Source organism: Microcaecilia unicolor, chromosome 11 (assembly GCF_901765095.1).
Source record: "Microcaecilia unicolor chromosome 11, aMicUni1.1, whole genome shotgun sequence".
Lineage (NCBI taxonomy): Eukaryota > Metazoa > Chordata > Amphibia > Gymnophiona > Siphonopidae > Microcaecilia > Microcaecilia unicolor.
Window position 1 is genome coordinate 11,179,712 of NC_044041.1, and position 27,332 is coordinate 11,207,043.

The following is a 27,332-nucleotide window of genomic DNA, read 5'->3' on the forward strand; positions in this document are numbered from 1 at the left end:
ACCTGACGCAATGGAGGGTTAAGTGACTTGCCCAAGATACACAAGGAGCAGCAGTGGGATTTGAACTGGCCACTTCTGGGTTGCAAGACCGGTGCTCTAACCACTAGGCCACTCCTCCACTCTTATTCTTTGGGGTTCTACATGGAATGTTGCTACTCTTTAGGATTCTAGAATCTTGCTATTTATTTATTTAGATTTTGCTCACACCTTTTATCAGTAGTAGCTCAAGATGAGTTACATTCAGGTACTCTGGATATTTCTCTGTCCCAGGAGGGCTCACAATAGAACTCTACCCCTAAACTCCTAAATTTATGAGCATAAAAAGTGGCTAGATCTAGAGCGGCAGAAAAAGGGCAAGAGATTTGCACTGTTTTTCACCACTAGGCTCATAAATCTCGTCAAATGAATGGCAGGCTTAAATTTATAAGCAGAAAGCCCGATAGTCGAAAGGTAGCCAGTTCTTATTTTCTGCTGAAAATTCATCTCAGCTGAAACATTATACTTATAAATTTAGGCCTGTCCTAGATTTATGAGCCTAACACCGAGAACTCTTAACGTCTTTAGACCTAGATCATACCTCACTTCAGCCGTCTTTTCTCCAAGCTGAAGAGCCCTAGCAGCTTTAGCCTTTCCTCATAGAGAAGTCGTCCCATCCACTTTATCATTTTCATCGCCCTTCTCTGTACCTTTTCTAAATTCCGCTAAATCTTTTTTGAGATGAGTTGACCAGAACTGTACTCCGTATTCGAGGTGTGGTCACACCATGGAGCGATACAGCGGCATTATAAAAATCACATTTTTGCTTTCCATTCCTTTCCTAATAATACCTAACATTCTATTTGCTTTCTTAGCTGCCACCACACACTGAGCAGAAGGTTTCAACATATCATTAACAATGACACCTAAATCCTTTTCCTGGTGACTCCTATCCTGGAACCTTGCATCACGTAGCTATAGTTTGGGTTCCTCTTTCCCACATGCATCACTTTGCACTTGTTCACATTAAACGTCATCTGCCATTCGGATGCCCAGTCTCCCAGTCTCGTAAGGTCCTCTTGCACTTTTTCACAATCCTCTTGCAATGTAACAACTTTAAATAACTTTGCGTTATCAGCAAATTTAATTCCCATCTCTAGATCATTTATAAATATGTTAAAAAGCAGCGGTCCCAGCACAGACCCCTGCAGAACCCCACTATCTACCCTTCTCCATTAAGAATACTGATCATTTAACTGTACTCTCTGTTTTCTAACTTTTAACCAGTTTTTAAACCACAAAAGGACACTTCTTCCTACCCTATGGCTTTCTAATTTCCTCAGGAGTCTTTCATGAGGTACTTTGTCATTTCCTTCAGAATCAAATCTCTGAGCAACTGTGCGAAAAGCCTCTCCAATACCTCAAGAAGCAAGGTGAGAAATTTTCCCATTAAAGAGCCTTGAGGATTAATCTTTGCCCCCTACCAAAAAGAACCTAAAATCCTGTGCATGGTTTAGCCTAACGTAAGAGTATGTAGAAAAGGACAGGGCAGAAAAATGCCAAAAGTTTTAACTTTTTATTATTATTTATAAATGATTCTTAAATATCAGTCCTGCCTAATTAATGCTACCCTTAAATAGGCAGAAAACTAAATTTAAAAGCAGTCGCAGGTGGGACAGAGCTGCTGCCCATCTTCGCCCCACTACAGGTCTGTTTCTTGTGGTGAGACTAAGCACAAGAGCACTTCGGTGACGGGAACACAACGCAGAAGAGCCACACGGCTCAGTGGACAGCTGCCCAGGCTCAGTAGCTTCAATTCAAACTCATCATTTTCTGCTCTTTAGGCTGGTTGGGGGAAGGGAGAACTATACTTGCCGACCACCACCTGCGTTATCCCCAGAAATTCAGTGCCGGAGCACGGACATGGCTTTCAACATTGAATTTCCGGGTCTATGGAGCCAGTGACAACATAGCCGGTTAAATGCGATCTTTGGCACTTAACTGGCTATGAAAAAAAAAATCACATTAAGATAGCCCTCCGTTTCATGCGATCCTATTTACGTAGTTATCTTAACTAGTTAGGTGCTGACTCCACCCCCAGGATTGCCCACAAAATAAACTGGTTTCAGGCAGGCGTTTTCAGCAGAACAAACTTAAGTACCATTGAAAATGCCTGGTTTGTCCCGGACAGGAGAAAACCGTTTTAAATATCGGGCACAGGAAGACTAGAATTGCATAGCAACTTAAAACAACAGCTTTGCAGGACTCCGTGCCTTGCATGCGCTTGTTCCAAAAGCTTCATGTGTGTATGCGTTTTGGGGGCGGGGGTAGGAGTGATGTACTTCCTCCCCTCCCCCCTTGTAGGCTCCTCACTCTACTGCCTCCACCCAAAACGTTGCCCCACTCCTCAATTCCCTTCTCTCCTTCCCCCTCTCTCTCTCTCCCCCACCCAGTCCTCCATCAATGGCTCTCCCTACTACAATCCGCATTTTGGTTTTGCCTGCTTACCCGCTGCTAATTCCCCTCCACCCAGTGTGGCATCTGTATCACAGACAGACCGACCCAAAAATAGAAGCTAAACAGAGCTGTGGGATTTTGTTTCTACAGACCCGGCTGTGACAATACATTACTGTAGGTATTAATGTAAGCAGATACCAGCTGCAGTAATGAGAAACCCCCAACTTCTGTAGAAGGTCACAGGGGCAGCCGCTGGGCTTCCACTCCTTACATCTCCATGCCCGGCTGAGTCCGAGTGGTTACTATGCATTAAAAGGCAAGCTCTCTCATCACTGATGGTCTTGAACGACATGGGAATCTTCTGAAGACTCACCTAACTTCCATTTTTTGGAGAAGATTAACATTTTGCTTTGTCTACTAATAGCTTCAGAACGTGTTCAAGTTCATGAGGTTCTTATGGGGTGGCTGAAGGCACAAAAAAAATGAATGTAGGCCTGGGGTCCACGGTTCCCATTTCCCTCCCGACACCCTGTCCCATATTATTGCTTCCAGACCAGGTTTTACAGCTTCTCACGCTTGAGGGTTAATGACAACGGTAAAGAGCCAGAAAGTTCCGCAATCCAGGCCCCAGAGCTTCCTTCCTGTCTGTGAAATGACTGGGTGGGATGCGGCTGCGCAACCCGGTTCCTCACAGCCTCCAGCCAGTCCGAGCATTTGTTCTCTTAACAGCAATGGGAACAGCGGAATTTGTGTCACCAACATCTCGGTCTCAGTCCCACAGGACCTTGATGGGTGAGAACTTCCAGAGGTCAGGGTGTCCCATGTGCACTAGGCTGCTAAACGGGGAGGTGCTCCACTGAAATGGGGGGACTTCATCCCAGGTTGGACCACTAGCAACAACCATGCCATAGTCTGGAAACAGCTTAGAGGATGTGACCTAGAAATATGTAAGGAAGGAAGAAAGAAAAAAGGTGAGCGTAGACTGAGGAGCTATGCAAAAGGAAGTGTTGCAAAAACTAGGGATACATTCCAATTACAGTTTTTAATTGTGATTAATCGCACAATTAAAGGTATTTTATTTATTTATTTCCCACTGCAACTCCTTCTGACTCTGGGCAAGTTACTTAACCCTCCACTGCCCCAGGTACAAAATAAATACCTGAACCCAACTAGGGTAATTTTTAAACATCTGGACACACCCTGTAGGGCATAGGCGGTCGGTGGCCCAACTGTTTGGGGAGGCTAAAGGGGGCGGGGTTAGGGGTGGAGTCATGGGTGGGGCTTATAGCCACAATTAACGCAGAAAAAAATAAGTAAAAATAAAATAGTCACAATACCTTTTATTAAATTTAGATATTAGATATGTATCATATGTCAAAGAATAAAGTGGTTGCTCAAAGCATATACTAACCACAATCGCTCAACTGCAAAACAGTATGCACAAATTTGTGCAAGAACACACTCAGAACCTTACTGTACCATAACACTAGGCAGACCCTAATACACCAATATACCACCCATATAGAAAATGCAGACCGTCAACAATATGAAACAAGGGATCATAATATCACAATTCTCATGTAGAGCCACAAAACACCCTTTTAGGGTGGATAGTGTTCACAATGAGCTCCTTTTATTAACAACTATATGTAGATCTTTCAAGAGGTAGTGTGTCATGATTTAGGCTCTAAAACCCTTTCCGATGTTTTGGTGCCACCTCAGTAATGCTAATACACAATCTCTCCACTGCAAAACACTATACACAAACCTGTGCAAAAACACACTCATAACCTTAGCAAACCATAACAGCACTAATTCCAAGGACAGAACGAGCTACAACCTTATGCGTGGAAAGGTAGCACTGTAATTACACCGGGCTCTAAAACACCAGTACATAACCTATTGAAACAACAACAAAAAAAGGGCTGTAAATACTACACACTAGTAGAATACTGCACCTTGATTATACATGAAAAACACATGACACAACAGATATGAAGGCAAAACTGGAAAGTTACCTCAAGAAGTCAGACTCAACATGCAGCAATACTAGAAAAATTGAAACTTACATGCAAAATATCACAGATGCATATTTCCAAAAGCTGACATATTCCAGTTAATAAATTCTGAGTAAAATACTTTTTTCTACCTTTGTTGTCTGATCATTTAGTTTTTCTATTCTTTGGTCCCAGTGTCTTCTTTCCATTTGATATTTTTTCTCTCAACATGTCCACCATCCTCCTGTGTCCTTATGCGTCCTGTCTACCATCTTTTGCCTTGTCCCTATCCTTTCTCCAGTTTCAGCATCTGCCCTCAAAGTGTTCCAATCCAGCCCTTAAATTCAGCAATTTCCCCTCCACCCAAATCCAGCATGTCCCCCCTCCATCCATGTGCATGAACTTCCTCTGTCTTTCCTCCCCTCCATCCATGTCCAGCATTTCTCCTCTCTCCCTTCCACTCCATCCGTGTGCATCTCCTTCCTTTGTCTTTCCTTCCTTCCATCCTTGTCCAACATTTCTCCTCTCTTCCCTCCCCTCCATCCATCCATGTCTTTCTCTTCTACCCTTCCATCCAGTATCATCCCTCTTTCTCTCTCCATCCTTCTACCCATTACCCTCTCCCAATCCTTCCGTCTATTGTCTCCCTCTCCTTCCATCCATTGTCTCCCTCTATCTCCCCTTCCTTCTAAACAGTTCTCTCTCTCTCGACCCTTTTCCATTCAGCATGTCCTCTCTATCCCCATCCTTCCAGTGTCTTTCCTCTTTACCTCCCTACCCTTACGTCCAGTGTCTTCCCTCTTTCTGCCCCCTCCTTCCAGCATTTTCCCTCTTACTCCCTCCTTTCATTCAGCATTTCTCCATCTGACAGCTAGGGTCTCCCCCAGTTTCTCCCCAGCAGCTTCTCTCTCCCCCCCCCCCCCCCCCCCCCCCCCCCCCCCCCCCCATCTTTCCACTAATCTCTCTCTCTCCTCTTCCATCCAGCATCTTCTCTCTGGCTCTCCCATGCTCTCTTCCATGTCCCCTCTTTCTCTCCCCATCTCTCTCTGGCTCTCCCCTGCTCTCTTCCATGTCCCCTCTTTCTCTCCCCATCTCTCTCTGGCTCTCCCCTGCTCTCTTCCATGTCCCCTTTTTCGCTCCCCATCTCTCTCTGGCTCTCCCATGCTCTCTTCCATGTCCCCTCTTTCTCTCCCCATCTCTCTCTCTGGCCCTCCCCTGCTCTCTTCCATGTCCCCTCTTTCTCTCCCCATCTCTCTCTGACTCTCTCCTGCTCTTTTGCATGTCCCTGGCTCTCCTACTGCACTTTTCCACTTTCTCTCTCTCTCCTCCAGCGTCCTCATGCATCCCACCTTTCTCTTCCCTCCCCTTCTTGCTCCCAACACTCTCACTCCTTTCTCCACCCCCCCTTTTCCTATTCCCTGCCATTGCTTTCCTTCCTCCCTCTTCCCCTTAGATGTGGCACCTCACATCCTCCTATCTCCACCCCCTTTCCCTTTGGTCTGGCAGCTGGCTGGCATGATGCATCGTCTCCCCCCCCCCCCCCCCCCAGACTAGTTCGGTATCGCTATCCCCCTCCGCTCCTGTCATGTGTTTGAACGTCGAGGATTCCTTCCGGTAGCAGCAGAATCGGCAATGATGTAAGCGCTGCTTTCAGCCTGCCCCATTAGCCTTCTCTGGACAGCGTCCCTCCTACGCGGGAAACTGTACAGAGAGTGCTTCCGGGGCAGGCTGAAAGCAGCGCTTACATCATTGCCGATTCTGCTGCTACCGGAAGGAATCCTCGACGTTCAAAGACGACGTGACAGGACAGGAGCGGAGGGGGAGAGCGATATTGCAGTAGTCGGGGGGTGGCGGTAATGATCGCGCGGTCCACGGGAGGGAGGGAGATGTTCAAGGCAGCGGGAGGTGCACCCGGGGCGGTCCGGTCCGCCCCGCCCTTGCTGCACTTCTAGCTGGGGAGGCTTAGCCTCCCCAAGCCTCTTATACCGGGCGCCTATGCTGTAGGGGTATATACTGCCCATACCTGTTTGTATGCTTAAGGCCTGCATTAGCCTAACTGAGGCCTATGAACCAAACTCTCACTGTCACATAACCATCCTGTCATGGCTGCTACAAGACTTCCTTTGTGCATTGGTCAGACTGATATTTTTAGGAACATCTGCACTCATGGCAGGCTCAATGCAGCTTACATGGGGCAATGAAGGGTTAAGTGACTTGCCCAGAGTCGCAAGGAGCTGCCTGTGCCTGAAATGGTGGGAATCGAACTCAGTTCCTCAGTTCCCCAGGACCAAAGTCCACCACCCTAACCACTAGGCCACTCCTCCACTGTTGCTACTATTTGAGATTCTACATGGAATGTTGCTATTCCACTAGCAACATTCCATGTAGAAGTCGGCCCTTGCAGATCACCAATGTGGCCGTGCAGGCTTCTGCTTCTATGAGTCTGACGTCCTGCACGTACGTGCAGGACGTCAGACTCACAGAAACAGAAGCCTGTGCAGCCTTCTAACATGGAATAGCAACATTCCATGTAGAATCTCCAATAGTAGCAACATTCCATGTAGAATCTCCAATAGTATCTATTTTATTTTTGTTACATTTGTACCCTGCGCTTTCCCACTCATGGCAGGCTCAATGTGGCTTACATGGGGCAATGGAGGGTTAAATGACTTGCCCAGAGTCACAAGGAGCTGCCTGTGCCTGAAGAGGGAATCGAACTCAGTTCCCCAGGACCAAAGTCCACCACCCTAACCACTCCTCCACTGTTGCTACTATTGGAGATTCTACATGGAATGTTGCTATTCCACTAGCAACATTCCATGTAGAAGTCGGCCTTTGCAGATCACCAATGTGGCCACGCAAGCTTCTGCTTCTGTGAGTCTGACATCCTGCACAGAAACAGAAGCCTGCGCAGCCTTCTACATGGAATGTTGCTAGTGGAATAGCAACATTCCATGTAGAATCTCCAATAGTAGCAACATTCCATGTAGAATCTCAAATAGGGAAAGGGAAATCGGACTTGATATACCGCCTTTCTGAGGTTTTTGCAACTACATTGAAAGCGGTTTACATATATTCAGGTACTTATTTTGTACCTGGGGCAATGGAGTGACTTGCCCAGAGTCACAAGGAGCAGCAGTGGAAATCGAACTCAGTTCCCCAGGATCAAAGTCCATTGCACTAACCATTAGGCTACTCCTCCATTCTTCTATCATATTGCCAGAAAAACCTTCATGAAAACCTTTTCTTTGTTCTGGGTCCAATTTAGTGCAAAATTATACTTCAAACAAACCAGACAAGCAACAAACTCTAACCAGATTAATTATTAGCAGCTTATCCGCTAATCACTTTGTTTTATGGTAAATGTTTCAGTTGCAGCTAATCAGCTTTCTGATACGGTGCATTTTACACATGTAAAACTAAACTGATGCTTTATTTGGTTTCTGAAGTCTATTGTTTGATCCCTTCTTTGTTCTGAGGTTTTATGTCCACTATTTGAAGTTCGCTCTATTGCATTTGGTTATTTTTTTTGTGTGTGTGTGCTCCACGTGGCACCGACACCCCCTGCCCTGTGCTCACCTTCATGTCAGTGCCCCCATGCTGCCTCTGGCGGAGGGCTCCAAACGGATAGGTGCCATTCGCAGGGTTGAGGTCCGACCTTGCAGAAATGGAGTTTTCTCCATTCTGGAGCGGGTCACAATCCTGACATTTGGACAGAGGGTCATGTAGGTAGTTGTTGAACCTGTAGAACAGAGCAGGCAGGTTAGGAAAGACTTCACCTACTTTATCTGATTTATAATTCCTTTCAAGCAGCCTAAGTCTTTCTCACATAAAAAGCTGGTCTCCCCCTCCCCCCACCTCCATCCCACAGTCTGGGCACCAGCCCCTGCCATTTAACTCTTTACAAGGACAAAAGTTTCAAAGCCATTTACCAGAGTAAAAAAGAACCTGAATGAAGTTTCCCATCCTTAATACTGAATGAGTGGATAAGACGTCCAAGTGATTTTAGACAATTATTGTTAGGAGAATATTCAGTTGAACCCAGGTGCTTATGTTTTCAGCTGAAGACTTTCCTAAATTTTAACATGCTGAAAATAAGGTTTCGAACCAGCTAAATCCTCTTAAAATAAATATCTAAACATCTGAAGATTCCTCTCATCCCAGCTCTAAAAAGTATGAGAAAACTGCCCCAGCAACAGTGATAACCCCCCCCCCCACCACCACCACCACCACCGTTTAGCTTAACAAGATCAACCCCCAGCTGCAAGAACCATTTGCTACCTCCCCTCCCCCCCCCCCCCCCCCACACACACAAGCTTTCCGCTGTGAAACGTGACCCCTGGCAGCTGGGGAAACTAAACCCTTCCCCTCCTGTTCCCTGGCTGTTGCTGGACATATTTGTTAAGAGAGCAAAAGGGGGGGGGGGGGGGGGGGGGGGGGGGGGGGGGGGGGAAGGGGAGGGTCCCTTCTGAGGCGTTTAAAGAGTCCAAGGGATACTGTCCGGACTAAATTTAGACCTGTCACCGGTCAAACAGGGCAGCTAATGCTGAAATCAGCCCTTGCCCTCAGTTTAAGACCACTCAGAATTTGGCTGGATAAATTTAGACACCTTGGACCCTATATACAGCCAGCAGCGATCAGTTTTGCTGACCGCCGCCAGCGTTAAAACTCGGAAATTCAATGCTGGGCCATGTTCAGTCACCAGCACGGAAATTTCTGGATTTCCAGTGTTTATCAAGGCGCGTTAGCATTTTTAACGCTTTTACAATTAGCGCATGGACTAACCTGTATGGATATTGTAGGCACGTACATGGTACATAAGTAAATAAGTATTGCCATACTGGGAAACACCAAAGGTCCATCAAGCCCAGCATCCTGTTTCCAACAGTGGCCAATCCAGGTCACAAATACCTGGCAAGATCCCAAAAATGTAACAAAACATTTTATACTGCTTATCCCAGAAATAGTGGATTTTCCCCAAGTCCATTTAATAGCAGTCTATGGACTTTTCCTTTAGGAAGCCGTCCAAACCTTTTTTTTTTTAACTCCGCTAAGCTAACCGCCTTTACCACATTCTCTGGCAAAGAATTCCAGAGTTTAATTACACGTTGCGTGAAGAAAACTTTTCTCCGATTCGTTTTAAATTTACTACATTGTAGCTTCATCGCACGCCCCCTAGTCCTAGTATTTTTGGAAAGCGTGAACAGACGCTTCACATCTACCCGTTCAACTCCACGGGGACTTGGACCCTATACACAGCCAGCAGTGGTCAACTCCACGTGGTTAACGCACGTACATGTTTAACACGTGTTAAAGATGCTAACCCGTCTATAACGTGGCTCAGTCAACAGGGCCCTAAGTCTGATATTCAGCACTTCAGTGGCTATGGGGGACTGACTTTTATGCGATCCTATCTATGCGGTTAATCTGGCCGGTTAAGTGCCGAGTATCGGTACTGAACCAGCCAAGTGCCAACGCCACCCTCGGAATGCCCACAAAATAGCTGGTATCAGTTTCACACTAACCGTTTATTTTAAGCAGCGCTAACCAGTTACGTACCACCGAAAGTTAGCGGCTAGCCCCAAAAAGGCAATTTAATCAGTCAGTTAAATTGCTTTGAATAACTGACGCCCTTGTGACATTTGGGTGAGTAGCTCAGTCAGTCAGTTTTCAAAGGTTCAAAGTTAAGAGGGAATAGGCTTAGGAGTAACCTAAGCAAGTATTATTTCACAGAAAAGGGTGGTGGAGACGTGGAATGGCCTCCCGGTGGAGGTGGTGGAGTCGAGGACTGTTCCAGAATTGAAAAAGGGCATAGGATAAGCATGTGGGATCGCTTCGGAACAGGAAGAATTAGGGGTTACAAAGGATGGGCAGACTGGATGGGTCATATGGCCTTTATCTGCCGTCATATTTCTATGTTTCTATTCCACCAATGCCTAAGAGCCAACCTCATCAGTGATGTCACAATGGCTCAATTGTCCTATTCTTGGCTATTCCCCCCTTAGTGTGTTTCAGTCTCTGGTAACCAGAGCTCATATTGTGATGTCATAATGGGAATAGGCTTAGGAGTAACCTAAGGAAGTATTATTTCACAGAAAGGGTGGTGGAGGCGTGGAATGGCCTCCCGGTGGAGGTGGTGGAGTCGACGACTGTTTCAGAATTTAAAAAGGCATGGGATAAGCATGTGGGATCGTTTAGGAACAGGGGTTACAGAGGATGGGCAGACTGGATGGGTCATTTGGCCTTTATCTGCCGACATATTTCTATGTTTTCATCTAACCACCCCAAATCCTCAACTGGCCATGTCGATCTCTTTGAATATCGACAAGGCTGAAAGTCCACATGGGAACAAAGGAGCAGAGGCTGGCCAAAGGACAGTCCTCCAACACAGGAAGTGGTTCTCTAAAAGATGCTTTATTCGCTACTTGGACACAAAAGGACCCGACACGGTCCGTGTTTCAGCATTAGAGAACGCTTGCATCAGGGGTCACAATAGCGTTCAGAAATGGACACTAAGAAACAAAGTAACAGGGTAATCAGTCCGTGAAAAACTGCTGACCAAACAGCTCTGCTCGGGACAGTTCACGTGTTTGGTCAGCATTTTGTCGTGAACCCATTACCCTGTTACTTTGTTTCTTAGTGTCCTTTTTTGAACGCCATTGTGACCCCTGAGGCAGGCGTTCTCTAACGCCGAAACACGGACCGTGTCGGGTCCTTTGTGTCCAAGCAGTGAATAAAGCACCTGGATGGACTGTACAGGTCTTTATCTGCCGTCATTTACTACTACAACTTATTTCTATAGCGCTACTAGACGTACGCAGCGCTGTACACTTGAACATGAAGAGACAGTCCCTGCTCGACAGAGCTTACAATCTAATTAGGACAGACAAACAAGACAAACAAGAGATAAGGGAATATTAAAGTGAGGATGATAAAATAAGGGTTCTGAACAAGTGAATAAGGGTTAGGAGTTAAAAGCAGCATCAAAGAGGTGGGCTTTTAGCTTAGATTTGAAGACGGCCAGAGATGGAGCTTGACCTACCGGCTCAGGAAGTCTATTCCAGGCATATGGTGCAGCAGGATAAAAGGAACGGAGTCTGGAGTTAGCAGTGGAGGAGAAGGGTGCAGATAAGAGAGATTTACCCAGTGAACGGAGTTCCCAGGGAGTAATTTAGGGAGAGATGAGAGTGGAGAGGTACTGAGGAGCTGCAGAGTGAATGCACTTATAGGTCAATAAGAGGAGTTTGAACTGTATGCGGAAACGGATTAGAAGCCAGTGAAGTGACTTGAGGAGAGGGCTAATATGAGCATAACGACACTGGCGGAATATTAGTCGTGCAGCAGAATTTTGAACAGATTGAAGAGGAGAGAGATGGCTAAGTGGGAGACCTGTGAGAAGCAAGTTGCAATAGTCTAAGCGAGAGGTTATGATGAGAGCGTGGATGAGGGTTCTGGTAGTGTGCTCAGAAAGGAAAGGGCGAATTTTGCTGATATTATAGAGAAAGAAACAACAGGTTTTAGCAATCTGTTGAGTATGTGCAGAGAAGGAGAGGGAGGAGTCGAAGATGACCCCAAGGTTACGAGCTGATGAGACAGTTACTATGTTACTATATGTTAAAGAACCATTTCCTGTGTTGAGGTCCATATGGCATTCCATAACAAACGTGCTTTTAGCCACATTTATAGAAGGCATTCGGGGGGGGGGGGGGGCGGCGGTGGAGAGATACAGTTTCCAAATCTTCTCCCATACACTTCCAGCAGACGCTTACCAGCTTAAACTGCGGATGCGAGTAACAGCAAATACTGGTAGTGGGTTTCAAAGTTTAAAAATCTGTGTGCGCTCTTCAACTGAAAAACTGGTGCCGCATCTACAGACAATTTGAAATTTCTCCTATGAGCTCAACCCCTCCTTGCCTCAGAAGCTGGACTCCCCTTTCCTTCACTTCTTGAGCCACAGCCCTCCTCACCTCATGAGGCGCACCATGCTCTCCAGGTCTCGAACCAACGTCTGGTTACGGCGGAAGATCTGGGCGCGAGGGCTCTTGTCATGGGTGAACCAGTCTCCGTACTGCTTCACCAGATCCAGCATCCCACTAGCGTTAAAGATCTCCTCGAAATAGCTGACAAGAAGAGGAGAGAAGTGAGAGAGGAAAGGTGGCATGAGAAGAAACCCTATTTCTCTGCATCAGATTAGTTTACTTTATTAATATTCCACTTATTCCTATGCAGATTACACAATCCGCATACATGATCATAAAATAACATCACAACTCATTAAAAAAACAAACAATAGACATCACACACAAAAAAAAATTGCAATAAAAATGCAGACCAATATTAAAATATATTGGAACCTCTATCCCTAGGTCACCCTCTCTTATGTGTTTTGAAAGATTTTTTTAAAAATTTTCAACTGCCGTCCATGCACAAGTTTGCTGTCACCCACCAGCTCCCCTCCACTAGATGGGGTTGGGGGTATTATGCTCCCCTTCCCTACTTAATGTCAGGGCTATGATGACCTGGAGTGGAGGAGTAGCCTAGTGGTTAGTGCAGTGGACTTTGGTTCTGGGGAACTGAGTTCAATTCCCACTGCAGCTCCTTGTGAGACTCTGGGCAAGTCACTTAACCCTCCATTGCCCCTGGTACAAAATAAGTACCTGAACATATGTAAACCGCTTTGAATGTAGTTGCAAAAACCTCAGAAAGGCGGTATATCAAGTCCCATTTCCCTTTCTTCACTCTTCAATAATCTAAGTTCTTATAAAGGGGAGGGGACTTAATATACCACATTTCAGTGGTTACAAACAAAGCAGATTACATACTATATACAGGTATTTATTTTGTACCTGGGGCAACGGAGGGTTAAGTGACTTGCCCAGAGCCACAAGCAGCTGCAACGGGAATTGAACCCAGTTCCCCTGGTTCTCAGGCCACAGCACTACTCCTCCGCAGTAACTGTGGGGGGAGGTGGGAAGCGCTTTTGCTTGTAATCAGATGCACTTGCTCAGTTTTGTCCCAAAAGCGATGGAGGTGGTGGGATTTTTGCACCATGTGAAAGCATGCAACATGGTGACATTTATCAGCATGGAGTAACTGACGATGTCCCATAACAGAAATCGGAACTTTTTGGGTGTACGAGTAAAGGATTTTTCAATTAAGATAGATAAGCTGTGATGATCCTTTTGCCCCGCCCACTACGCTGCGAGAATTAGTATTATTATTAACAGAACTGTCCTTACGGGATGTTGTAGCTGGCCCAGTAGCCCTGCTGGTACAGCTCTTCAGACTTATCTGCCACGACCACCAGACCCCTGGAAAGAGCAAGAACAAACCCCATGTGAAAAAGAGATGAAAGTTACCTCTCTGATCGCTCTTTATCATCTTTCTTTTAACGATGAGACTACCGATTCCCTCCCACTCCTCTCTGGTGACCCTCAGGGCTCCATTCTGTCACCTGCCCTCTTTAATATCTTCTTGGCCCCTCTCTTTACTGTCATTCAAAACTGCTGTTGACCCCTTTCTGCTATGCAAATATTCAGATTATTTTCAAGGTCACTGATGCTTCCTCTATTTCAACTCTTAATAACTGCCTCTCCAACGTCGTAAGTACATAAGTATTGCCACACTGGGACAGACCAAAGGTCCATCAAGCCCAGCATCCTGTTTCCAAGAGTGGCCAATCCAGGTCACAAATACCTGGCAGAAATCTAAATAGTAGCAACATTCTATGTAGAACCCCAAAGAATAGCAAGATTCTAGAATTCTAAAGAACAACAAGATTCCATGCACAATTTCAAAGTGTAGCAACATTCCATGTAGACAGCCAAAGAGTAGCAAGATTCCATTCAGAATTCCAAGTACATAAGTATTGCCACACTGGGACAGACCAAAGGTCCATCAAGCCCAGCATCCTGTTTCCAACAGTGGCCAATCCAGGTCACAAATACCTGGCAAGATCCCAAAAAGGTACAAAACGTTTTATGCTGCTTATCTCAGAACTCCGCCTTCAGAAACCGCTGTGGGAGAGCAAGGAGTGCGTTCGACATAGTTAACCATAACATATTGCTAAGACTCCTAGAATACTTCGGAATCAGTGATGGCACTCTCAATTGGATCAAGGGTTTTCTAACCACAAGAACATATCAAATGAAATCAAAAACAAACACATCGTCACCGTGGAAACCAGGATGCGGAGTACAGCAAGGATCACCACTATTACCAATCCTTTTCAACCTCATGATGACTCCACTAGCCAAGACCCTATCCACCCAAGGCCTTAACCCATTTATCTACACTGATGACGTCACATTATACATCCCCTACAAGCACGATCTGGCGGAAATCACCAATGAAATCAAGCTAAGCTTAAACATCATGAACTCATGGGCAAATGCATTCCAACTAAAACTCAATACAGAAAAAACACACTGTCTCATCATCTCATCCCAATACAATACATACAAACCCACAAACATTAACACCCCAGGATACACCCTCCCTATCTCAGACAGCCTGAAAATTCTCGGAATAACAATCGACTGTAACCTATCGCTAGAGACCCAAGCAAAATCAACCGTAAAGAAAATGTTTTTCTCAATGTGGAAACTCAAACGCGTGAAATCATTCTTCCCAAGGGAAATATTTCGTAACCTGGTACAGTCCATGGTACTAAGCCATGCAGATTACTGTAACGGAATCTATGCGGGATGAAAGGATCAAATCATAAAGAAACTTCAGACCGCCCAAAACACAGCAGCCAGGCTTGTATTTGGAAAAACACGTTTGACAGCGCCAAACCACTCCGAGAAAAATTGCATTGGTTACCAATCAAAGAACGCATTGCTTTCAAAATCTGCACAACTGCTCAAAAAATTATTTACGGCAAGGCACCGGGATACATGACAGACCACATCGACCTGCCAACCAGAAACACCACAAAATCTGCACGACCATATCTAAACCTCCACTACCCAAGCAGCAAAGGACTCAAATACAAATCCACCTATGCAACCATCTTTTCCTACCTAAGTGCACAACTATGGAACTCATTGCCAAAAGCAGTAAACACTACGCTCGACCACCTAAATTTTCGGAAAGCACTAAAGACAGACCTGTTCAGAAGAGCATACCCCACCGACCCAACATAAAAATACCTGGACACTTGCGACACAATGCAACCAAAGACCGTAATGGACATTACCTGACTCTTCTTCCCCCCTTTCCCTCTCTAAGTTCCCCCAACTGTACCTACCTTACATGTACCTCATTCTACCACAATATCACTTTGTATTCATTCATACCATGTATTTGTTCAGACCGGAATCGGCTAACGCCGTTAACGGTTATATGTAAGCCACATTGAGCCTGCATAAAGGTGGGAAAATGTGGGATACAAATGTAACAAATAATAACAATAACTAAGCAATGGCTTTTCCACAAGTCAATTTAATAATGGTCTATGGACTTACCACTCCCATCGTCAACCCCTGGCAACAACTGCTACTAACAATCATTTCCTGGCAGCACAAAGCATCACCAACTAGCAAAATACCACTGCTCACCCCCTGGCAGCAACGGGCATCTCAATCCAAAAAGATACTGCACTAGGTATGGGGGTACCATACAAAGTGTGGAGGTGCACTTAATCCCCACGAAACAATTAAAAGGGAACAGAGGGGGGGTGGGGGTGGGGAAGATAGGCTCTTAGCAAACAATGGGGAAGACGTATAGTTTCAATTCAAAAATTATTATTATTATTAACATTTGTATAGCGCTACCAGACACACGCAGCGCTGAACACCTGACACAGAGAGACAGTCCCTGCTCAATAGAGCTCACAATCTAAAAAAAAAAAAAAGTTTATTACAACAGGTTGACTCAACACAGCCTTGTTTCAGCGCCGTAGCGCCTTCTTCACAATTCTTTCTTTCCACAAGAACGGCGGCGGTGCACCATGTAGCGAGCATGGACGTGTAACTACGATCACGCTCGCTACGTGGTGCACCGCCACCGTTCTTGTGGAAAGAAAGAATTGTGAATTCCTATGTGCATTGTTTTCTGGTGTTTTAACCATCTAAGTACCCGATAAACCTTTGGAAGACTCCTGAAGAAGGCGCTAGGGCGCCGAAACACGGCTGTGTTGAGTCAACCTGTTGTAATAAACTTAATTTTTTTTTTAATTGAAACTATACGTCTTCCCCACCCCCCTCTGTTCCCTTAGCAACAGGCATCTGCCACCACCCCTGGCAGCACAGGGAACAGCTAATTACCCCATAAAGCAAGAAGCATCATTAAGGGACTGCTCCAGGGGTGTATCTGCGTGGGGCCACAGGGGCCTGGGCCCCCGCAGATTTCGCCCTGGACCCCCTACCATCGACCCTCTCCACCTCCCCCTCCCTCCCGCACGCCCGCCACCAACCCGTCGCCGATCTTTGCTGGCGGGGGACCCCAAGCCCCCGCCAGCCGAAGTCCTCTCTTCCGCGCTGGATGCAAGTTGCAGGACGTCAGACTCAGAATTTGGAACTCAGTCTGACGTCCTGCGCGTTGTATGTGCAGGACGTCAGACTCAGAAGAACAGGAAGCATTGCAACTTGCAGCCTGCATGGAAGAGAGGACCTCGGCTGGCGGGGGGTTGGGGTCCCCCGCCAGCAAAGGTAAGTGACAGCAGCGGGGGAGGGTTGGCGGCGGCGGGAGGGGGTGGAGAGTGTCATTGGTGGCGAGGGGGGGGGGTCTGGCAGTGGCGGGGGGGTCCGGAAATGGCGGGGGGGGGAAATCGGTGGCGCCGGGGGGGGGGCTATAATGTGCCCCCTCCCTCTGGCTCTGGCCCCCCCTACTGCCAGAGTCCAGATACGCCCCTGGACTGCTCCCCCTCCCCCACTCGCTTGCACCTCCAACCTCTTATTGTCAGCACCCAGCACAGACAAATCATGAGCCAGAGGTGCTCAACATTTTTCCCAGAGGCATAAAACGGGAGAAACCTACTACTACTTAACATTTCTAGAGCGCTACTAGGGTTACGCAGCGCTGTACAAAATAAACAAAGAAGGACAGTCCCCTTCAATCTATTTAGTGCTGCGTGAGCTGGGTCCCCACAGTGACCTGAAACGCCTGCTCCCTGCTTCTAGCAGACTTCAGTGCCTCGTGCTGCTCACATTATTATTTATGTCCCTTCTTTGCGACTTACGGGATTTGCTCCAGCACCGTCAGGAGGTTCTGCTGAACGCTGCCTTCACCAGGATGGAAATAATTATAATCCACGATCATCCACTGGTTATTGTACCTGTGAGAGTACATGAAAGGGTGAGGTGGGGTTATCAGACACTCCGGACAATGATTCATCCACAGCACAGAGAGGAGGGTGACTAAGGCAGTCCAGCACCAACTGACCGGCAGCAAGGGTGGGTTTCAACCACTGCAGGCACTGACTGACCAGACGCCAAAGGGGAACATCTTCAAACCTTTTCTAGAAGCTCAGCTATGCTAGACGCCTTGTAAACTGTGCCTCATCTTAGGAATAGTCTACCACCGAAGATTCAACTTAAAATGAAATTACTGGTCTTCGGGGAACAGGCTAAACCACCGGTTCCCAAACCTGGTCCTGGAGGCACCCTAGCCAGTCAGCTTTTCAGGATACCTACAATGAATATTCATGAGAGAAATTTGCATGTAGTGGAGGCAGTGAGATGCAAATCTCTCTCATGAATATTCCTTGTGGATATCCTGAAAACCTGACTGGCAGGCATAGGCGGTCGGTGGCCCAACTGTTTGGGGAGGCTAAAGGGGGCGGGGTTAGGGGTGGGGCCAGGGGTGGAGTTTAAATCCATAATTGTCTGATAACACACAGAAAAAATAAATAAATAAAAAGTCACAATTAATACCTTTTATTAAATTTAGATATTTACATATGTATCATATGTCAAACAATAAAGTGGTTGCTCAAAGCATATACTAACCACAATCGCTCAACTGCAAAACACTATGCACAACTTTGTGCAAAAACACACTCAGAACCTTACTGTACCATAAATATTACAATGGGCAGACCTAATACACCAATATACCACCCATACGGAAAATGCAGACCGTCAACAATATGAAACAAGGGATCATATCATCACAATTCTCATGTAAAGCCACAAAACACCCTAATTCATGTTTAATGTGGGATAAAATGCCATAAATAAGTAAATAAATATAAACTTTTAATGTTGAGCACCTGATTCTCAAAGTGGACATATTCCAAACACTATAATGAAAATAAAATGATCTTTTCTACCTTTGTTGTCTGGTGACTTTTTCTGATCATGCTGGCCCAGTATCCGATTCTGCTGCTATCTGTCCTCAGTGCAGGTCAGGAAGTCATCCTCCTTAAATATCTCCCTGGCAACCCAGGACACCTCCAGCCAACCCCCCCTGCTTTCCCAGCAGTAAGATAAACAAACCATACACCAATTTCTACAACTGCTAGAGGGCTTTCACTGCAGCTCCTGCTGTGAGGATGGAGGTAAATCAACAATTTAATCCCCTCAGAGCAGCTGGACTCCACAGCTGATCCATTCTGCTGCAGCAGGGGGGAGGCTTAGCCTCTCCAAGCCTCTTATACCGGGCGCCTATGCTGGCAGAGGGTACCTCCAGGACCAGGTTTGGGAACCACTGGGCTAAACCCTTCTTTTGAGGGGTCAAACAGCTGGACACTTTAGTTCAGTCCATCATTTAGTGAGTAATTCAGTTTATGTTAATGAACTCAGTTGTTTAGTTAATATTATATAATTGTTCAGGGAAGCTGTTTCTAAGATTTATAAATAAACAGTTTTAAATCTTTCTGCTAGTTTCATGAAGGTGTTCCATAGTGTCAGTCTTCTTAGGAAGGGTAAACGTTCCCTATTAACTGTTCCACCCCACTCAAGAATTTATAAATCTCTGTTATATCCCCTCCCAGTCAAGTCTTCTACAAAGTGAAGAGCCTTAACCTTTTCAGCCTCTTACAAGGGAGCCCTCCCATCCGGTTTATCATTCTGGGTGCCCTTCTCTATCCTTTTTCCAGTTCCACTAGATCTTTTTGAGATGAGGTGATCAGAATTTGTCAGACCTGTGAGTTCTTGTATCAAGTAGAGCGCTGCCGATCCCGGTACTCGAACCAGGTTCTGCTTGGCGGCCGGATAACCCCGGGTTTCACCTGCGCTGACCACCGTTCCCCAGAGGTTGAGCCCCTAGGTGCGGGCGGACTGCAGGGCTTACGAGATGGAGCAGGAAGCGGGATAAAGAACATGACCGCCAGACAGGCAGCAGGCAAGAGAGTGATCCAGGTACAGGCAGAGTCAGTAGGCAGGCAGCAGACACGAGAGTAATCCAGGTACAGGCAAGGTCAGTAGGCAGGCAGCAGACACAAGAGTAATCCAGGTACAGGCAGAGTCAGTAGGCAGGCAGCAGACACGAGAGTAATCCAGGTACAGGCAGAGTCAGTAGGCAGGCAGCAGATACAAGAGTAATCCAGGTACAGGCAGAGTCAGTAGGCAGGCAGCAGACACAAGAGTAATCCAGGTACAGGCTAAGTCAGCAACGAAGAACAAAGTAGAGGACAAGCACACTACTGAGCAAGTAACACCTACCAAAGTAGAAGCCCAAGCAAGGAGTCTAGGGAGAGCTCAGCTGATAAAGTGCTGGTGTCTGACATCAGCAGGGAGAAGGGGCACAGCCATAGGACAAAAGCAGGGGAAGGAGGAACTGGAAGACCAATAGAAGAGAAGCAAAGGAAGCCAGGCAGAGGAAGAGCAGACCCAGGTTGGTGCAAGCAAAGCAATCAAGAAGCCTGGAAGCCAGGCAGAGAAAGAGAGCAGAGCCAGGTGCATGGAAGCAAAGCAATCAAGGAGCCTGAAGCCAGAGAAGAACTACACACACATGGCTCAGGGCTGTGCCAGTCAAGTGTACGTGTTGACGGGACACTACGCAGCCCGAGGACACCGCTCGCGTTGAGGTAGGGGACATGACAGAATTGTACACGTTACTCAAGGGGCAGCTGGACCATGGTGTGATACAGAGGTATTATAATATTCTCCGTTCCTTCCCAAACAATGGATAACATTCCACTTGCTTTCATGACCACAGAGCTTCTGGTTCTTCCCCGGGCCATCCATCCTGTTATTTTAGGCCTGCCTTGGTTACGACAACACACACCAAGTATCAACTGGACCACTAGTGATACCGACAGTTGGGGTTCCCAATGTTTTGCTTCCTGTCTCACACCGGTGGTTCCTCCGAGGACTATTTCTGCCTCCCCCGGGGGCCTGCTTTCCTGCGATGCTTCCCTTCCTGTGGAATATCGAGATTTCCAAGATGTTTTCAATGCCCAGGAGGCTGATTCCCTTCTTCGCACTGTCCTTTTGACTGCCCTATCGAATTACTTCCGGGCAAGACACCACCTTGGGGTCGGCTGTATACCCTCTCCTGGGAGGAATCTAAAGTCATGCAGGAATACATTCAAGAAAACCTCTAAAAGGGCTTCATCAGACCCTCCTCCTCCTCTCCGGTGGGGGCATATATACTATGGAAGAAATGTGTGTGTGGGGGGGGGGGGGGGGACGGGACATATGATAGAGTCATTTAAATACCTACATGGCATAAATGCACAGGAGGCGAGTCTCTTTCAATTGAAAGGAAGATCCGGAACGAGGGGGCACAGGATGAAGGTGAAAGGGGACAGACTCAGAAGTAACCTGAGGAAATACTTAATGGAAAGGGTAGTGAATTCGTGAAATGCCTCCGGGTGGAAGTGATGGAGATGAAAACTGTATCTGAATTCAACCAAGCTTGGGACAAGTACACAGGACCTGTAAGGAAGTGAAAGGGAGAGCAGATGGCCTGGATGGGCCAATGATCTTTATCTGCCGTCATTTTTCTACGTCTATGTGTTTCTAAGTTTGCCCCATTGTAGCACCTAAATCGAAGCTGCAAGTTATACAATGGCCTCAAACAACCCCAAGATCCTTCTTCTCCTGGGGAAGGGAGGGAGGGGGGGTGTCCTAATATTGAACCCAACAATTTAGAAAATGTATTGTGGTCAAAATAGCATCAGAGAAACTACCCAATAGTCAAAGAATATCAATCACAGTAGGTAGTTCAATATTATACGGACCATCAAACGATAAGCACTGGGTCACATCGTATGGATACAAAAGTTATGCCTCCATTCCTCATTGGTTCAAAAGATGTGTTATTTTAATTCCCAATATTCCAAAAGCTCTAATAATGTCTAATAACTTTTGTATGCCATACAGTGAATATTATAAGTACATAAGCATCGCCATGCTGGGACAGACCAAGGGTCCATCGAGCCCAGCACCCTGTCACCGACAGCGGCCAAAAGAACAAGCAATTTGTCCCGCCCATCCTAGAAATACTGTATTATTCCCTCGTCCATTCAATAACATTCTATGGCTTTTTCCTCCAGGAAGCCGTCCAACCCTTTTTTGAAGTCCGCTAAGTCAACCGCCTTAACCACCTTTTCCGGCAGCGAATTCCAGAGTTTAACTACGCGTTGAGTGAAAAAAAATTTCCTCCGATATTTAATGCTTACCGTATGATGGTCCATGTTACCTGTTGTGATTGGTAGTCTAATACTGAACCCAGAACTGTGTACCTGTATTGGGATCATTGTTCCCAATGAGCTGTTGTCTTCATCTACATTAAAAATGTCACCAGCTGCTTAGATGCCCAGACTTTTTTCTACAGTCTCGTACGTTTAGCCATTTTGAATATTACTGTGTCATCTGTAAATGTGATCACCTCACTGGCTACTCTCTTATCCAGATCACCGATATGTTAACGCCCCACCCCGATGGTGTGGGTCAGTTTATAAAGGCACTCCCAACGCACACTGACTTTCAGCAGGTTAGAGGGGGGGGGAGGTTACTACCAACACCTCCAACACAGAGCAAACCCCCATTCATTGATGTAACCTTCCACACAGCTCCAAGGAATTCCTGTAAATGGACATAAGGACTGGCTACTCTCTTCTGAAGCCCTTCACTAGTGTAAAGCTTCTCTGCCTTTCCTTCAGCCCCCGTTAAACCTCCTTATTCATCCTTTTACGACAGCCTCTCAGTATCTGCCTCCCAGGAACAGCCTTACATGGATGTGTCAATACATTTGGATACCGTGCAATTATCGTTTCATCTGCTATAAGTTTTAAATGGGAGGTAGGACCAATGCTGGGCAGACTTCTATGGTCTGTGCCCCAAAACTGGCAGAGAGAGAGAGAGATTAATGAAAAAGTGGAACCTGTGCAGAATGTCACCTTGGTAGATGGACCGTGCAGGTTTTTATCTGCCGACATTTACTCTTATTACGTTCTTGAGTTTTAGGAGTTTGACCCCATGAAGATATTTTCCATATGAACACATCAAAGCCCTAAATGCATGGACTGCTTCGGACTAATTTTGGAAGAGTCACTTTTGGGGAACTTATTATTATACTACAGTAGCTGAAATCTTCAGTACACACCACTCTTTCTATCCTCAGACCAAAGCCCACTTACGTCCCACTGTTAAACTTCTTGAAAATGGAGGCCCACTCAGCTCCACCCTTCGCCAGCCGATTGGCCACAACGTTGCGCAGCCATTCGAAGACGCTGCCCTCCGGCTGCACGTACTTCCAGAGAGCGGGGTTATTGTTTCCATTGGTGGTCTCGAGCGTCACCTGAAGAGAGAAGAGAGGGTTAACACTGGCCAGGAAGACCCGGGGCTTAAACTGTAGTCCTGCACTCACAATGTCTGCCCTGGGCCTGCACCAAGTGGGTAAAGGAAGAGTTAATGTGTTGTCATATGCCAGTTGGGCGTGTCAGATAGAACATACAACTTCATCCACCCACATGTTAGTTTCTCCACGTGGGGTTGGGGGAGGGAGGACCCAGAAGGCCAGCTCTGCTCTGGTGCTGCTGCAGAAGTGTCAGCTATCACCTGCCCCACCCTGCGGAAGTGGTGAAGAGTCAGGATAGGAACAACTGAAGTCATCTTAAGCAAAGACATAGTCTGGTGGACAGGGGCGTAGCTACGTGGGGCCATGGGGGCCTGGGCCCCCATAGATTTGGCCCTGGACCCCCCTGCCACCGACCCCCCCCCCTCCCGCCACCATCTGCTATCTTTGCTGGCGGGGGCCCCCAACCCCCGCCAGTCAAGGTCCTCTTCTTCCTTCGTTCTGTTTCTGACGTCCTGCACGTTGACGTCAGACTCACAGAAACAGAACGAAGCCCTGCAGATCGCAAGGCTTCATTCTGTTTCTGTGAGTCTGAGGGTGCAGAACGTCAGACTCAGAAACAGAACGAAGGAAGAAGACCTCGGCTGGTGGGGGTTGGGGTCCCCCGCCAGCAAAGGTAGGTGACAGCGGGGGAGGGCTGGTGGCAGGAGGGGGGGGAGGGTCGGCAGTGGCGGGTGGGGGGGGGGGGTCAGTGGTGCCAGGGGAGCTAAAATGTGCCCCCTCACCTTGTGCTCTGGACCCCCCCTCCCGCCGAAGTCTGGCTACGCCCCTGCTGGTGGGGGGGGGGGGGGGCACCAAACCCAAATGCTCTAGGTGCTGAATTAGCACCCTCCTCCTCCCCTCCTCTTTGCCTCCCAAACTTGGGCCGATGATCAGAAGCAAATGTGGGCGCTAGAGGCTGTTAGCCCCACACTAGCGCCTGCGTTTGCTACCGCCCCATGATCAGAGCCCCCGGGCGTGTGAAACAACAAGCTCGCAGGCTCTGAACACAAGTAGCATGCAAATGAATGCAAAACAGAGCTCCTAGCACAAGTAGCATGCAAATGAATGCAAAACAGAGCTCCTAGCACAAGTAGCATGCAAATGAATGCAAAACAGAGCTCCTAGCACAAGTAGCATGCAAATGAATGCAAAACAGAGCTCCTAGCACAAGTAGCATGCAAATGAATGCAAAACAGAGCTCCTAGCACAAGTAGCATGCAAATGAATGCAAAACAGAGCTCCTAGCACAAGTAGCATGCAAATGAATGCAAAACAGAGCTCCTAGCACAAGTAGCATGCAAATGAATGCAAACAGAGCTCCTAGCACAAGTAGCATGCAAATGAATGCAAAACAGAGCTCCTAGCACAAGTAGCATGCAAATGAATGCAAAACAGAGCTCCTAGCACAAGTAGCATGCAAATGAATGCAAAACAGAGCTCCTAGCACAAGTAGCATGCAAATGAATGCAAAACAGAGCTCCTAGCACAAGTAGCATGCAAATGAATGCAAAACAGAGCTCCTAGCACAAGTAGCATGCAAATGAATGCAAAACAGAGCTCCTAGCACAAGTAGCATGCAAATGAATGCAAAACAGAGCTCCTAGCACAAGTAGCATGCAAATGAATGCAAAACAGAGCTCCTAGCACAAGTAGCATGCAAATGAATGCAAAACAGAGCTCCTAGCACAAGTAGCATGCAAATGAATGCAAAACAGAGCTCCTAGCACAAGTAGCATGCAAATGAATGCAAAACAGAGCTCCTAGCACAAGTAGCATGCAAATGAATGCAAAACAGAGCTCCTAGCACAAGTAGCATGCAAATGAATGCAAAACAGAGCTCCTAGCACAAGTAGCATGCAAATGAATGCAAAACAGAGCTCCTAGCACAAGTAGCATGCAAATGAATGCAAAACAGAGCTCCTAGCACAAGTAGCATGCAAATGAATGCAAAACAGAGCTCCTAGCACAAGTAGCATGCAAATGAATGCAAAACAGAGCTCCTAGCACAAGTAGCATGCAAATGAATGCAAAACAGAGCTCCTAGCACAAGTAGCATGCAAATGAATGCAAAACAGAGCTCCTAGCACAAGTAGCATGCAAATGAATGCAAAACAGAGCTCCTAGCACAAGTAGCATGCAAATGAATGCAAAACAGAGCTCCTAGCACAAGTAGCATGCAAATGAATGCAAAACAGAGCTCCTAGCACAAGTAGCATGCAAATGAATGCAAAACAGAGCTCCTAGCACAAGTAGCATGCAAATGAATGCAAAACAGAGCTCCTAGCACAAGTAGCATGCAAATGAATGCAAAACAGAGCTCCTAGCACAAGTAGCATGCAAATGAATGCAAAACAGAGCTCCTAGCACAAGTAGCATGCAAATGAATGCAAAACAGAGCTCCTAGCACAAGTAGCATGCAAATGAATGCAAAACAGAGCTCCTAGCACAAGTAGCATGCAAATGAATGCAAAACATAGCTCCTAGCACAAGTAGCATGCAAATGAATGCAAAACAGAGCTCCTAGCACAAGTAGCATGCAAATGAATGCAAAACAGAGCTCCTAGCACAAGTAGCAAGTGAATGCATGCTAAACAGAGCTCCTAGCACAAGTAGCATGCAAATGAATGCAAAACAGAGCTCCTACCACAAGTAGCAAGTGAATGCATGCTAAACAGAGCTCCTAGCACAAGTAGCATGCAAATGAATGCAAAACAGAGCTCCTAGCACAAGTAGCATGCAAATGAATGCAAAACAGAGCTCCTAGCACAAGTAGCATGCAAATGAATGCAAAACAGAGCTCCTAGCACAAGTAGCATGCAAATGCATGCTAAACCTATTCATCCCATGCTCAGGCACAATCCTCCCGCACTTCTTCCCCATGATCAGAGAGAATTGCGTGCTTAAATTTCCATGCAATTATCTCTGATCATAGGTGTGGTAAAGCAGCGCTTTTGATCATCTGCCCATAACTACTACTACTACTTATTTCTATAGCGCTACTAGACGTACGCAGCGCTGTACACTTGAACATGAAGAGACAGTCCCTGCTCGACAGAGCTTACAATCTAATCAGGACAGACAAACAGGACAAACAAGAGATAAGGGAATATTAAAGTGAGGATGATAAAATAAGGGTTCTGAACAAGTGAATAAGGGTTAGGAGTTAAAAGCAGCATCAAAAAGGTGGGCTTTTAGCTTATATTTGAAGACGGCCAGAGATGGAGCTTGACATACCGGCTCAGGAAGTCTATTCCAGGCATATGGTGCAGCAAGATAAAAGGAACAGAGTCTGGAGTTAGCGGTGGAGGAGAAGGGTGCAGATAAGGGAGATTTATCCAGTGAACGGAGTTCCCGGGGAGGAATGTAGGGAGAGATGAGAGTGGAGAGGTACTGAGGAACTGCAGAGTGAATGCACTTATAGGTCAATAAGAGGAGTTTGAACTGTATGCGGAAACGGATAGGAAGCCAGTGAAGTGACTTGAGGAGAGGGCTAATATGAGCATAACGACACTGGCGGAATATTAGTCGTGCAGCAGAATTTTGAACAGATTGAAGAGGAGAGAGATGGGTAAGTGGGAGACCTGTGAGAAGCAAGTTGCAATAGTCTAAGCGAGAAGTGATAAGTGTGGATGAGGGTTCTGGTAGTGTGCTCAGAAAGGAAAGGGTGAATTTTGGTGATATTATAGAGAAAGAAACGACAGGTTTTAGCAGTCTGTTGAATATGTACAGAGAAGGAGAGGGAGGAACAGAAGATGACCCCCAAGGTTACGAGCTGATGAGACAGGAAGGATGACAGTGTTATCCACAGAAATAGAGAATGGGGGAGGAGGAGAGGTTGGTTTAGGGGGAAAGATAAGAAGCTCAGTCTTGGTCATGTTTACTTTCAGATGGCGGTGAGACATCCAGGCAGCAATGTCAGACAGGCAGGCTGATACTTTGGCCTGGATTTCGGCTGAGATTTCTGGTGTGGAGAGGTAGATCTGGGGGAGTCAGCGTAAAGATGATACTGAAAACCATGGGATGAGATCAGAGTACCAAGGGAAGAAGTATTGATGGAGAAAAGAAGAGGTCCCAGGACAGATCCCTGAGGTACACCAACTGACAGTGGGATGGATAGAAGTGGAGGAGGATCCACCAGAGTATACACTAAAGGTACGCTGGGAGAGATAA

At 46.6% G+C, this 27,332-nt stretch overlaps 1 protein-coding gene across 1 annotated transcript in view; it reads right to left on the reverse strand.

Moving 5' to 3' along the window:
* Positions 1 to 1,529: 1,529 nt before the first annotated feature.
* The window catches only part of PLBD2 (phospholipase B domain containing 2), a 59,020-nt gene continuing 33,217 nt past the window's right edge, over positions 1,530 to 27,332 (reverse strand). Inside the window, exons 7-12 of the mRNA XM_030218835.1 lie at positions 22,963 to 23,123; positions 17,614 to 17,709; positions 13,670 to 13,741; positions 12,398 to 12,550; positions 8,010 to 8,172; positions 1,530 to 3,370 (exon numbers count right to left, since the gene is read on the reverse strand). Of these exons, the coding sequence (XP_030074695.1) occupies positions 3,203 to 3,370; positions 8,010 to 8,172; positions 12,398 to 12,550; positions 13,670 to 13,741; positions 17,614 to 17,709; positions 22,963 to 23,123 (813 nt within the window). The 3' untranslated portion in view covers positions 1,530 to 3,202. The remainder of the gene's footprint in view (positions 3,371 to 8,009; positions 8,173 to 12,397; positions 12,551 to 13,669; positions 13,742 to 17,613; positions 17,710 to 22,962; positions 23,124 to 27,332) is intronic.